Source organism: Diadema setosum, chromosome 5 (genome assembly GCF_964275005.1).
Source record: "Diadema setosum chromosome 5, eeDiaSeto1, whole genome shotgun sequence".
NCBI classification, from domain to species: Eukaryota; Metazoa; Echinodermata; class Echinoidea; order Diadematoida; family Diadematidae; genus Diadema; species Diadema setosum.
The window spans coordinates 20,427,361-20,442,598 of NC_092689.1; the positions used below are offsets into that span (position 1 = coordinate 20,427,361).

The 15,238-nt window shown below is 40.4% G+C and overlaps 1 protein-coding gene across 1 annotated transcript in view; it reads right to left on the reverse strand.

Annotated features, from left to right (window-relative positions):
• The window catches only part of LOC140228627 (aldehyde dehydrogenase family 16 member A1-like), a 49,925-nt gene that overhangs the window by 19,215 nt on the left and 15,472 nt on the right, over positions 1-15,238 (reverse strand). Inside the window, exons 2-8 of the mRNA XM_072308874.1 lie at positions 12,178-12,407; positions 10,415-10,593; positions 9,133-9,395; positions 8,648-8,800; positions 7,934-8,131; positions 7,308-7,406; positions 5,079-5,321 (exon numbers count right to left, since the gene is read on the reverse strand). Of these exons, the coding sequence (XP_072164975.1) occupies positions 5,079-5,321; positions 7,308-7,406; positions 7,934-8,131; positions 8,648-8,800; positions 9,133-9,395; positions 10,415-10,593; positions 12,178-12,407 (1,365 nt within the window). The remainder of the gene's footprint in view (positions 1-5,078; positions 5,322-7,307; positions 7,407-7,933; positions 8,132-8,647; positions 8,801-9,132; positions 9,396-10,414; positions 10,594-12,177; positions 12,408-15,238) is intronic.

Consider the following 15,238-nt stretch of genomic DNA (forward strand, 5'->3'; position numbering starts at 1 on the left):
ATCCAAGTTTAGTCACAAATGGACCTATGAATCAAAAGTTATGACCCATAATAGAAACGTGCCATAAAAACTTAACATTGGGCTCTAAAAGTTCATTGACCCGTGCTTGTGACCATTGACTTTGTGGTGACCATCCACTCCCCAAGGGACATCTACCATCCAAGTTTAGTCTCAAATGGACCTATGAATCAAAAGTTATGACCCATAATAGAAACGCGCCATAAAAACTTAACATTGGGCTCTAAAAGTTTATTGACCCCTGCTTGTGACCTTTGACCTTGTGGTGATCATCCACTCCCCAAGGGACATCTACCATCCAAGTTTAGTCACAAATGGAGTCATGGATCAAAAGTTATGACCCATAATAGAAACGCGCCATAAAAACTTAACATTGGGCTCTAAAAGTTCATTGACCCGTGCTTGTGACCATTGACTTTGTGGTGACCATCCACTCCCCAAGGGACATCTACCATCCAAGTTTAGTCACAAATGGACCTATGAATCAAAAGTTATGACCCATAATAGAAATGCGCCATAAAAACTTAACATTGGGCTCTAAAAGTTTATTGACCCCTGCTTGTGACCTTAGACCTTGTGGTGATCATCCACTCCCTAAGGGACATCTACCATCCAAGTTAAGTCACAAATCGAGTCATGGATCAAAAGTTATGACCCATAATAGAAACGCGCCATAAAAACTTAACATTGGGCTCTAAAAGTTCATTGACCCGTGCTTGTGACCATTGACTTTGTGGTGACCATCCACTCCCCAAGGGACATCTACCATCCAAGTTTAGTCACAAATGGACCTATGAATCAAAAGTTATGACCCATAATAGAAACGCGCCATAAAAACTTAACATTGGGCTCTAAAAGTTCGTTGACCCCTGCTTGTGACCTTTGACCTTGTGGTGATCATCCACTCCCCAAGGGACATCTACCATCCAAGTTTAGTCACAAACGGACCTATGGATCACATGTTATGACCAATAATAGAAACGCGCCATAAAAACTTAAAGGACAAGTTCACCTTCATACGTAGACATGTGGATTGAGTGAAGGCAACAATATTAGTAGAATACATGAGTGAAAGTTTGGGGAAAATCCGACAATCCGTTCAAAAGTTATGAATTTTTAAGATATCTGTGCAATCACTGCTGGAAGAGAAGACTACTACAGTGTATGATGTCACATGCGTACAACCATGGAGCTCCTTGGTACAACGATATAAGGAAAATAAAAAGAGAATTTCACAAAACTTGACTTTTTGAATAAAGTGCACATTTCTTTGACTTGTTACTGACTTATGTTAGGGGTAATATTATTCCCCCTGACTTCTGAAAGAGAGAAGTCGAGTGTTCTTTTATTATGTGAGAAAAGTCGGAATATCTTGAATTTTCTTTATACTTTCTTTATATAGTTGTACTCATACGACATCACAAGCTACAGTAGTCTTCTCATCCAGCCGTGACTGAGCAGAAACTTCAAAAATTCATAACTTTTGAACGGATTGTCCGATTTTCCTCAAACTATCATTGATGTGTTCTACTAATATTGCTGCATTCACTCAACACACATGTCTATGAAGGTGAACTTGTCCTTAAACATTGGGCTCTAAAAGTTCATTGACCCCTGCCTGTGAGCTTTGACCTTGAGGTGACCTTCAAATATGGTAAAATGTGAAACTTTGTATGACCCCTCTTCCCTCGAAGTTTGATTGCAATTGAAGCCCAGAGTAAAGAGTTATTGAAGTTTTTGTAGCGTTACAGACAGACGACGGACGGACGACGGACGGACGGACGACGGACGGACAGACGCCGCAGGCGATCCCTTAGTCTCCCCTCACCTCTGGTGGGCTTGACAAAAATTATACTACTTTGCAATAATTTTTGAATTAAAGAGAAAACTAGAAATGTCGCTTTGGCGACTGGTATGCCTCCGCCATAATGCATGATTTTCCCAATAGGTCTAGATAGTACATGTGGACACTGTGTGATTACATTTTCACAAAATTGGCAAAATATTGGAATGACAAGTTTGTCACAAATGTGAATGTTCACCTTCCTTGACGTAGGTTTAATTGGATGAATAGGAGAGCATGTATCTAGGGATTTAAGGACTTTAACTTGACTTTGAACCATTCATACATTTAGGCATTGAGTAATTTTCAAGGTACAGGTGTGGAGAAAAAGTGCAATTTCTGAATTGAATAGTAAATTGTTACCATTTTCATCTGGCCCTTGACCCTAAAATTCATGAGATAATTACTTTCAGGTAGAACATGCATAATATGTACTAAGTTTCAAGGTAACTTGAGCCACTTCCGAGATATGGAGGAAAAAGTTAGTTTAGCACTTTCAATTGATCTTTGACCTTTTGACCTTTGAGGCAAAAAGAGAAAAAAAAAACTTCCCAGAGAATTTCTATTAGGTTACACACGCATACACCAAGTGTAAAAAAATAACCCTGCTGGCATTGCATAAATATGAGGGTATTTAGTAAAATTTTGAAGTCTTGCACGTGACCTTTGACCCCATGAACCCTACATTCTCTAGATAATCACTTCCAGTCAGTACATGTATATACTATGTTCCATGAAGATACCTTGAACAATTTTCCAAGGTACAGAGAAAAAAAAGAAGTTTTAATATTTCTACTTGACCTTTTGACCTTTGACCTCATGACCCAAACTTTCACCAGAGAATCTTAATTGGGTAATACATGTATACACTAAGTTCCAAGAAAATATCTTCAGGCATTCAATAGATATGGCGGAAATAGTGAAATTTTATGTATTTGACCCTGACCTTTTGACCTTTGACCTCATGACCCAAACTTTCACCAGAGAATTTTAATTGGGTAATACATGTATACACTAAGTTTCAAGAAAATATCTTCAGGCATTCAATAGATATGGTAGAAATAGTGAAATTTTATGTATTTGACCCTGACCTTTTGACCTTTGACCTCATGACCCAAACTTTCACCAGAGAATCTTAATTGGGTAATACATGTATACACTAAGTTTCAAGAAAATATCTTAAGGCATTCAATAGATATGGTGGAAATAGTGAAATTTTATGTATTTGACCTTGACCTTTTGACCTTTGACCTTGAGCATGTGCACCCAAAAGTTGATAGGCACAACTTCACCCCCTAATACACATACATGCCAAGTTTCATTAGAATACCTCAACAGGTTTCGATAGTTACCTTGTCCACAAAATTCATTACGGACGGACGGACAACCCGAAAACATAATGCCTCTGGCACCACTTCGTGGCGGAGGCATAAAAATGTAGAGCCAAATTTTCATGATAAAGCATAGCTTTTAGAAATAGTGATCATAAATTTATCACATAAACACTGCAGTAGCAACAAACAGACTTGGCACTTAAAGAGAAAGCACACAGCGAACTTACATTCCCTTGTTGGAATTAGTAATAAAACTGGGGCAGCTTGTTGGTGGTGTTAGGCATAATAAACACTGAATAATTTGCAATGTGAAATTTTTCGTGCATTGCACCTGTTATTGGCACAAAAGTACTAATGTGCACAATTAGTCAAACTTGTCTGTAGAGGCCACCTAAGGCAAACAAAATGAGTGACCTTTATAGACAGGTGGCAACCATAGAGAGGTTCCCAACATTTCGTGTATATCGCATGCACATACCATTTACATGCATTATCATTGTACATGTATAATTACTCACATGTACATGTACATACTGTATGTGTGAAAGTGTTCATGTGTTTCATACACTGAACAATGCCATTTTCAATCACATTACTGCACATTTGTCTGCATACATCAAGCAAATTTTTACAAGTGCATTACTACGAGAATGTCAGAATGGCAGGTGAATGCAACACAACCGGCACACAGATGCAAAGCACAACTAGAAATGTCACTATGGCGACTGGTATGCCTTTGCCATCATCAAATGGTTCTCCTAAGGGTATGCCTTGACAATGTGAGACAACAGTTTCACGTGACTGGCTTAAAAATTTAAATGGTACATTTGAAAGTTTGGCACAACTACAAATGTGTTGAGTGTTTACATTTGAAGCTTCATTCAAATGGATGGCTAAATTGTTTCAAGAGAAAGTATTCAGGAATTTGAGCATTTTCACTTGACCTTTACTGTTACTTTCTTCAAATAATCACTACATGGTAACATCCAATTTTCATGACAATACTTTCAGCTATTTTCAAAATATGGAAAAGTTAATACATTCTATGCTTTTCACGCGACCTGACGCTATGGCCCGAATCTTTCCCTAGAGAATCACTGTGCATGATTGCATGCATATATCTAGTTAAAATGCATGCATTGAATAATCTCCAAGGTATGGAAAAAAAGCAATTTCAGCATTAAAGGACATGTTCACCTTCATTAACGTAAGGATTGAGAGAATGTAGCAATATTAGTAGAGCACATCATTGAAAGTTTGAGGAAAATCGGACAATCCGTTCAAAAGCTTTGAATTTTTTTGAAGTTTTTGTGCAGTCACAGCTGGATGAGAAGACTACTGCAGTGTATGATGTCACATGCGTACAACAATATAAGGAAAATATAAAGAGAATTTCACAAAATTTCATCTTTTGAAAAAAGTACACATTCCCTTGACTTGTTACTGAATATGTTATGGGTAATATTATTCCCATTGCCTTTAGAAAGAGGCAAGTCAAGTGCTCTTTTATTATGCGAAAAAAGTGAAAATATGTTGAATTTTCTTTACATTTTCTTTATACTGTTGTACTCATATGACATCACGAGCCTTAGTAGTCTCCTCATCCAGTGGTTCCAACACAAAAATTTTAAAAATTCATAACTTTTGCATCGATTGTCCAATTTTCCTCAAACTTTCACTGATGTGTTCTACTAATATTGCTGCATTCTCTCAATCCTTATGTTAATGAAGGTGAACTTGTCCTTTAAATAGCATAATTTTAGCATCTTTGATCTGACCCCATAACCCCAAAATTCCCAAGAGAATCAATGTCAGAGAGTACATGCATACGTTCCATCGCAATACACCCATTAAGAGTCACACCATGAGCTACAAGGTCTCACCTCCTTGCCTCCATCACGCCCATAGCCACTGTGCCTGTATCCACCAAAGCCTGCTGCAGCATCAAACATGTTGTGTGCATTTACCCAGATGGCACCAGCTTTGATGCTCAGAGCCACCTCCAGCCCTAGGCTAACATTCTCTGTCCAGACACTTCCCGCTAGACCATAGTTGGTGTTGTTGGCCAGGGCTATGGCCTCTTTTGCTGTACGGAACGGGAGAACCACCAGAACGGGACCAAAAATCTAAAGATGAACACATGAAAAGAGAACCTATGTGTAGATAAAGCCACAATAATAAAGACAAGTATGGAGTTAGAAGTAATGTGCAAGTTAAATGATATAATAGGGTGGCTTTTCTGTGTGATTCTAATACCCTCAAAGCTAAAGGTTGAAGTGCCTCTTGGCCCTTGATGTTAGTATTTCTAGTTTGTTTGTTTTTTCTAGTTTTTCTTTCCATTTTTGTTCAGCTCTGACCTTGCTCTCCTCCTGAATGAATGTGCTGCATACAAGAAACCGCTGGGAAAGTGTCACAGCAAATTGCTATAACTCCACTATTAACTCATAATTTGTAATGATTTCTCTCTTTTTTTTTTTTGAATAGGAAAAACCTAATTTTGACTTATCATTAATGTTGAATAATGACCCCCCCCCCCCAAAAAAAAAAATAAAAAATAAAAAATGGAGCAAAACTTTACTTTCAAATTACGAAACACTTTTATCAGAAATAGTTGCTAAAATTTCACATTTTCACTGCATGAACATCAAAAATCTTACAAGTGTATCATTTAAGTATGTATTTCTTTACAAAATCCTAAAAAATCACTGGCCACCTGACCTCAGAGTCATTCCTATGTACCCCCATACACACTATAACACACTATGTGTGGGTGGGGGTATAATAAGTGGAGGGTATATTTCTGAGACAGTGATTCATGGGAAAATTTGAGCCATTTTAGTCACCAAATAGTGGAGATCTGAGAAGGTGAAATTTCGGTGAAAATGTGAAGTCCAGATTTGGCATGCCTCGATGACGGTTGAAAACTCAAAACGAATGGGGCCTTTTAAGGAAGTTAACTGTACCCGTCTGCTGCAACTGTTTCATGACTGGAATTTCGATTTCAAACGATGGCATATTGCTCAAACTAATTTGAAGTATCTTTCCTCTATTATCATCTAAATTTTGGATAAAGATAGAGGCAAAGATAGGTGATTAAAAACTTTTAACTAATGCTTCAATCAGTGCCAATGAAGAGGTAACTTGGTTGAGATATATGTTGAAAAAATAGCTCCATATAATTGTAATTATGATGTTATAGATGTAAAATCAGGAGGGATGTTTGTGGAGAAAACAAAAAAATAATAATGTAAGAGAATGTTAAGAACATAGCTTGCTATTTTGTGACAACACCATACAATGTCACACAAAGGCCCAAAATTGCCTGATAACCTGTTAGCTGAGTTTCCATTCTTGGTGTTTGATGGGGTATTAATCACATTGAGTGATAGTTTTAGTTTTGATTTGTACACATGTGCTTCATTTTTATTTTTATGTTGACGACAATGATGATTATGTTTTAAGAGGTTAGAGGCTTAGGGTTGGGGGTCGGGTGGAAATCCAGGAATCTCCTACATTTATGTTGACGTATTTTTTTCAGTTTTTGAAATTAATATATGAATATAAATGAAGTCAAGGGTTGGATGATTATATTGGAATTGTATAGTGTTTTTTATGTTTTGAAGTTTGATAAGGATTATGGAGTTAAGGGGTGGGGATCAGGGGTTGAGTGATAATTTTTTTATGATTGTTAAATGTTTCTTAGGGGCAACATGTGTGGGTTCACATGCCTACGGGCAATAGTAAATGTATTTAGTTTTGTGTGCCCTGACCCTTATGTAGTCTCCATTCATTTCATTTTCATTTTGTGTAACGTGTACAGTACAGTGTATCCTTTGTAATGTTCATTCTGGTTTTTGTTTCATGTTTGTGATGTTAATGATATGTATCCTATATTCTTTACCTGGTCGAATAAATAATAATGATAATAATAATAATAACCCATGGGTCTCCCAGCAAGTACAGATTATGCCAGTAGTTACATACACATGAATGCATAGAAAGTGTCTGTGCCTATTTCAATTCTAATATGCAATACTCAGGGTGCAATTTCTCACCTTATGAAAAGATATAAAAGTAAAATGAACAACATACAAGATTTTTGTGAGTCTTACCTCCTCCATAACGACCTTTGACGATGTCTGAACATTAGTGATGACTGTGGGAGGGTAGAAGCAACCCTTCTTAGGAACACACGCTGGATTCTGGATGATCTGTAGGGAGAAACAGTGGGAGTATTTCATAGATATAGGGTATTACAATCAGCCACATTCATGAATCAAATATTGTTCATGGGCATGTTCACTGTGTATCCGGGCAATTACCCCCAGAGGGCAATTACCCCCAGCTAAAAACTGGTTAGTGGCAAGGTTAGAGTAAAGATGAGGTTTAGGGTTAGGTTTAGGGTTAGGAGTTTGGGTTAGGGTTAAGATTAGGTTCAGGATTAGGATAAGGATTAGAGCCAGGGGGAGGGTCCGGGGTAATTGCCCAGGGGTAATTGCCCTAGACCCGTTCACAGATGTTCACAGTACAGTAAGACATGTGAGCATAAACATGAAGGGAAAAATGAAGTCTTTACATGAGGTAAGGTAAGCACCGTCTTTGTGTAATGCTTTGACATTTCCCAAAGTGATGAGTAGAGGTCACTTCTCTGATTCAATATGACAGCTTGCAAAGAGGAGGAGAAGGAAGAAGAAGAGATGGTTAGAGGAGGAGAATGGACTTGGAAAGTCTGACTCACCTCAGCCCCTTCTGCCCTGGCCTCCTCGACATATTCCTCCACTGTCTTGCGCTGTGAGGGATCCACCACCGCCCCCATGTCCACTGATTTGTCCAGGGAGTCACCTAGCCGCAAGTGCATGATGCGTTCCCGGAGCTTGTCCACCATCTTGGCCATAACTGTCTCCTGCACAATGAGCCTTGACCCAGCACTGCAGACCTGGAGGAGGGAATTTCATAGAACACTGTAGGCCAAGACAGGGACTCAAGAAACCATCAATATAGACACTGTATGATCCATAAAATCACAAAATTGTGGTGCTTATGGGACTTAAACAAGTTTCTCTCATGAGATACACAAGTCTCCCAAGTTCTAAATATCTGGAAACATGGGAAAAGACAACTATATGGTCAGTTTTGTGAGACTATGTGATCACACAAAATGAAACAGCATCTCTAACATTTAGTTGTGTGTGCTACTAAGTGTTACCTTCTCAGACAAATGCTATGATATAATTCTGCAATACTTAATTACTCCATTCTATTTCTAGGTAGACTGAAATATCAAAACAAAATATATGTCAAGTAAAGACAAAATAGGATGAAACAATGTTCATGGTTTGAATGACAGCAAAACAAGAAGAGTTTATTTTTGTACCCACTTTTGATTCAGAGGAATCATACTATTATGAAATGAAAACATCATTCCAGCATCGAGAGGAAATAATCATTGTACCTGTCCCTGATTGAACCAAATAGCATCCACAATGCCCTCAACAGCAGAGTCTAGATCAGCTGACTCAAACACGACAAAGGGGGATTTCCCTCCAAGCTCTAGTGACAGCTTCTTGCCTGAGCCAGCTGTAGCACGACGCAAGATCTGTCCAACCTGGAGTGAAAAAGATCATGAAGCGTTCACACAAAATCACTGATGCCACACTATGTTCATTGCAGAACTTCATTGCAGATGTTTTCTCCCAAAGCCACCAACAAATGGTAGCATACAAATTAACATTGCCATGACTAAGATCTACTTACATTTTACAACTAAATGGCACAAAAAAGACTACAGTAATTACACTTTCTAATATTTCACCCCAGTGGTACACTCGTGATACAAAACTACACTTTGTTTGTGATGGTAACAAATTAGATCTTTTCTTAAATCACGCCTAACTTAATTTTCAGAAAGAAAGTGATAAGGCAGTGTTTCAGACATACCTCTGTGGAGCCAGTAAATGCAACTTTATCAATGCGAGGGTGAAGAGCCATCTTGCTGCCAAAGGCTCCATTTCCTGTGACGATATTGAGAACACCTGGAGGAAGGCCAGCCTCAGCACAGATCTGGGCAAAGAGCAGGGCGCTCAGCCTGGTGTAGGTGGCTGGTTTCAAGATAACAACGTTCCCCATGGCAAGGGCAGGGCACACCTTCCACATGAGCAGCATCAGAGGGAAGTTCCAGGGTACGATGGCACCGACAATCCCTGTGGCATGTACACAGATGTTATATAACTGTGTCCTTCTCCGCAGTTGGTCAGCACCTGACAGTACCTAGCGCGTATCTCGCCTGTACTTGCCCGGAGGTGCTCAAGCAAGTCCGATTTAACCACAGCCAAGTTTTGAGCATGACCAAAACTTTTTCCAGGTAAGTCGCGGGGATGTCCGGAGAGGTCCACGCAGAACGCCAGTAGGAGGCCCTTAGTGGCAGCACTTCGCAGGCAACTCCCACGCAGGTACCTCGCAGTCCCCGTATGCAGCCAAGATAATGACATTCCGCGGAACTTTAGTCATTCCTTCAGAGGAATTCCTTCACTGAGTTGTCAGCCCCCACGCGACTGGTACAAAGGTCACACAGTATACCCGCAAGTAGAATTTAAGTAGAACGCGTCCAGCAAGTAAGACACATGCACTGACTCGCCCAAATCCTTGTTCGCCCTAAAAAATTCCCGGTATGCTGGAAAATCCCTACACGCAACAGAATGCATAGCTTGCCTGGAAAGGTGTGACAGGGCCTAAACATGGTTGCGGGCAAAAAGATTTGCGTGCACACTTCTGGGTGACTACGGGTGAGATACGTGCTAGGTACTGTCATGTGCGGCTCATTCCGGGGACCTCCGGGTAGTAAAAATTGTTCTTTGCAAGTCGCACGCAAGGTTTGCCCGGAAAGGTGTGACACGGCCTTTACAATAACACAGGTAATGCTGTAAATCTCTTTGCTCTTGACATTTAAAGCACATACAAATTTGTAGGAGCTTGTGGGACTCTTAGGACATTGACAAAAATGTTGTCAACATTTCCCATTGTTGTTGTATGCATTTTTTACTCTCAACAGCAAAGAGGAAGTAATACCGGTGAGTGAGGATATTGCTGGGAGATACAAGTGTACTAGCATGTTAGGTAGGTAGTATTTGCCTTACCACCATGAGGAAACATGGATATACATCTGGCTTATCTAGTGAAGAAGCTTGCGCTGCTTTGATACCAAATGCTAAGAAGATCTCACCGATTGATTTCCAGTTCTGCATCTCAGTGTCCATGAGCTCCGCCCACCCAGCATGGTGATAGAGATGGCGGATTGCGATGGGCACATCAGCGTCACGGGTCTCGCGGATTGGTTTGCCATTATCAAGGCTTTCCACCACAGCTATGAGGCGATGGTGCTTCTGAACATGCCTTGCAATACTGAAATTAATCAGAAAATAAATCATGTCAATATGTAAAGACCAAGATACTATAGAAGCCTGTCATTAGTGAAAAATGTGGTAGCATTTGCATGAAAACTAACTTAATATTTTGTTTTCAAAGTGGTTGTCGTAATACCAAGATACATGTCTCTTTCAGGTGCTTTCTGGATGTTGCCATTTTGTAAGTGCTCATAATTTGACTGAAAGTTGTTACCAGGTACGTTTGTTTGTTTCAATCATCACTGTGTGCATCAGGCATCAAAAGGTTAGTGATGATTAAAGGGATGGTACAGTATTGGTGGCGATGAGAATTGGGCTTTTAACTTTTTGCGAGATACCAAGAAAACACTTATGATATAGTACAGAGCATACCATTTTAAAAGGAATCCAAAGTTTATTTGATGAAAATCGGGTTTGGAATGACTGAAACATCCAAAAACAAAGTAAAACAAAGCGATCGTTATAAAGTGTGGGTCCCACACTTTCTTAGAATCGCTCTTTTTTGGATATCTCAGCCATTTCAAAACCAATTTTCATCAAATAAATGTTGAATTCCTAATAGAATTACATGCTCTTTCATATTTCATAAGAGGTTTCTCATTATCTCATCAAAAAATGTTAGAAACCTGAAATTAGGTCTCTACCAAAACTATACAACCCCTTTGTTTGTTTGTTTGTTCATTTCCATCTGAGAAGATGGCTGGATAGCCCATATTCAGCTACGTTTAGCTGGTCTTCCATGGGGTCTAGTTGGATGTGAGTTGCGGGACCACTTCACCGGGTTAAACACCCTGCTCTTTGCGATGAATGAATAAGGCGGGATCTTTTATGTGCATGAGTTGTTACTCTCTCACACACGGGACCTCCATTTTATGTCCTATCAGAGGGACAGAGTGTTTTGCCTCTTGCTAGAGGGGACGGTATGCTTACACACAACATTGCTCAGTCCAAACTCGGGTTCGAACCCGGGCCGCGTGATCATGAGGCAGACGCGCTACCGACTGAGCCAACTCATCGCCCCTTTAAGCCATTCCACCCCAAGGCAATTTCACTTTTTATCTACAAAATTCCTCCTTCACATTGTGGGTTGGGAATGACAGGGGCACTAAGTTGCCACTAAACCCATACGTGCGTAGGCCCGAATTCACGAAGGTGGTACAATTGAAATCATGGTTTACACCAAGGACAATTTGTATTGAGCGCCAAGTGTCGCATGGCCTATTTTGTTGACGAAATGACCATTTCGTTGAGGAAATGTTCATCTCGTAGACAAAATGTTGTCATTTTGTCATGAAATGATCATTTCCTCAACGAAATGACTGATTTCGTAACGAAACAGGCCATGCGACACTTGGCGCTCCATACAAATTGTCCATGGTTTAAACCATGGTTTCAATTGTACCACCTTTGTGAATTCGGGCTATAGTGTTTGAGGCAACTTAACACCCTTCTCATTTTCAATCGACGACATGATAAATTGAGATCTTGGTTGCCATCGTTATACATTGCAAAACATAAACTGCAATTATTTCTGTAATTCTCTATCAGTCGTGCACTTTCCTTGCAGCAAAAGAAACTTTACCTGTACATGTGCCTTGCCCGCACATGGCAGGGCAGCTTGCTCCATGACTGGTAGGCCTTTCCTGCCGCATTCACTGCCAGCTCTATGTCCTCTTCTTCCCCCTGTATGGTGGTGGCAAGTGGCTCACCTGAAGCAGGTCCCTTGGTTGTGTACGTTTTGCGATTTTCCGGACGCACCCACTTGTTGTTGATGAAATGGCCAAGTTTCCTATCATGACTATCAAGCCATGCCTGTGTATTGATACATTAAAGACAATCAAGTACATGCTAAAAAAAAAAAACAAAGTTCTCATGTGGCCTAGTTGCATTGTATTTTAGATTGGATTATACTTCTTGTTTTGTTTACGGTTGATCTTGGCATCAATCAAACAGATAAGCTGATCCCCATGAAAATGCAAAGCAATCGCCAAAGACCCTAACCATACAGTGTGTAGTAACATAATACTACATACTATACCACCGCTGACTTGATTTTCACTGTTCATTTTTGGTTTCTCGTTTTCTCACCTGTGCTGTCATTGTGCTTCTCCTCATTTAAAGGGGAATACTGAAGATATTATATTATACATGAAGTCAAAGAGTGTGACACATAGAACAATTTGTCATTTACATTGTTTAAAATGAGTGATACAACTGACACTAGTGATGATAGCGATGATGAAACTAGTGATGATGACCCTGGTGAAGTTGGAGAAATAGATAGGTTGATGACAAGCCGCACGGCGGGCGCTGGAGGGAGACGCTGCGGGCGAGCTAGGGGAAGGCTCAGGGCGGGCTGGTTGAAGCGGACAGACTTCCTGGAGATTGGCAGTATGAGCCCTTGCCACACGGCAGGCCAGGGGACAATGCTGGTGAGGCAGGACCAATGCCAGATAGACTTCAAAATTTAGATTGGTGAGATTTGTTTTTATTCTGAACTGAAAATGAACTGAGCTTAATAGTGCTGACTTGAACTCGTACTTCAGAGCGGCAGTAGGCCTAACAATGTTAAATGAGTAGGGTCCAATACTCTAACTTGTTAATAGGTCTATAACTTCAGGGTGAGACACATTAACTTCATAATATCGCTCATGACTCAGTGTCATCTCAGTACAGTACGCCTAGGTCTTTCTATCATTAATTAATATCCTTAACTTACTAGGGCCTAGCCCGACCAGACGCAGCTGTGCAGCGACTGGGCTGTGTATAGTTACTGTAAAAGTGGAAATTTTCGCGGTGTTGAAATTTTCGCGCATTTCGCGAAACCAGAAACAAGCGCGAAAATAAAAGCATGCGAATATTTTTGCATGCTGTATGTTCCAGTGGTTGATGTCTTGATTCCACGGAATTAAAAACACGCAAAACTCTTTTCGTCTGGCCAAGCGCGAAAAATAAGTCGCGCGAAAATATCCACTTTTACAGTATCCTTCATGCAGTCGAGTCTCAACTTCGCAGCCCGGCCGTATGTAACGTTAAGAAGAGTGGATTGTATAGTAACAAAGGTCAGTGTACGAACTTTGATAGTAAGTCTACTACAGTAGACTTACTATCAAAGATCGTACACTGACCTTTGTTACTATATATAATAGGCCCTACTCATCGAAGATCGACCACCTTCCTCCCTCAATGGCTTTCTCGCGTATAAAATCAAAAATATGTGTGGGCCGGGGCGCAAGACGCTGGAACATTCGCACATGAATACAACCTTGAACCTTAAAATGATAATCCCTGTAGCAGCTCGTCTAAGCTAAACTGGGATGGGCTGTGCGATGATGACATTGGCCGACAAATCAAGAAAAAATAGGGGGATACATGTAAATAACTTTAGGAAAAAGGAGGAAAAGGAATTGAAGAAAATCCTCATTAGTAATACACGTAATTATTGTTAACACCGGCCTATTTGCCCATTCACTGGATTTACGTTCTTTTCATTGGGAAAACGGGCGGACGGTTTAAAAAAATACATACCTAGGCCTATAGACCACGGGCGCACGAAAAAAATATTGATGACTTAATGTGACTCGGTCGAGAGGAACCTTGGAGAGCTACACTGAATTATTGACGGCCAGCACAGGCGCACACACAAAGAGACAACTCTGTGCGCACACATCTCCGGCTATGCGCTGGCCGTCAATTCAGTGTAGCTCTCCCAGGTTCCTCTCGACCAATCGAGTCACATTAAGTCATTAATTCGAACAGAAAGGGACTATTGGCAGAACCAAGCGTTGCCCGAAGCCTGTTGTCAATACTTCGACTTCACTGGTAAGTCTTAAAATTGAAGAAATTTTTCGATTTTAAGTTGATATTTATCCGCGATACTACCTTATCATGATCCTGAATGCTACAGTGCGCAGCCCCATTACGTTATGCGTATGGGGCTGCTGGTTGCAGTTACGCCGCCGATGGGGAGTATGACGAGGCTGCATCGAGTAGTATTTGTAAGTTTTGACGACAAACTTGTCAATTAAAATATTGGAGAGCCATCTTGCACACCTTTCCCGCTCATTTTCTGGGTTCGGAATGGCAAAAAACTCTTCTTCTGGCCATCGCCTGGTTTATGAGAACACCCAAACGCATTTTCGATCATGCCGCGTGCATCCGCTGCGTGGCCGGAACCACGCGGAACGCTACCGCTTGCTTGGCCCGTGTCACCGTTGCTCAAGCAGGGCTCCCCGAGCCAGCTGACGCTCCAAACAAAAAGCAATGTGATTCTAATACGTCACGCCGTCACGTGATCTTTCTCGCCGGCGTACAGAAATTGAACAGTTACAATTCAAAATTAGTGATGCTAAAAAATTGATTGTGACGAGTTGGGAGGGTATTTTTCAATGAAACTTAGTCATTATGGTCCTTGATTTATGTAGCTTATGGTGAAATTTATTCAAAATCGTCCGGACTTCTCCTTTAACGTGCTCAAGGTGCAGTAGAAGAAGTAAGTTATGAAATACAAAAATCCTTACACATACCATGCACATGAAAATGAATGACACAATAATGATAATGAAAAAATATACATCATAATACACAATTCTACTGGAAAATGGTCATGAACAAATGAGTCTTGAGGGCAACTTTAAAGGAGT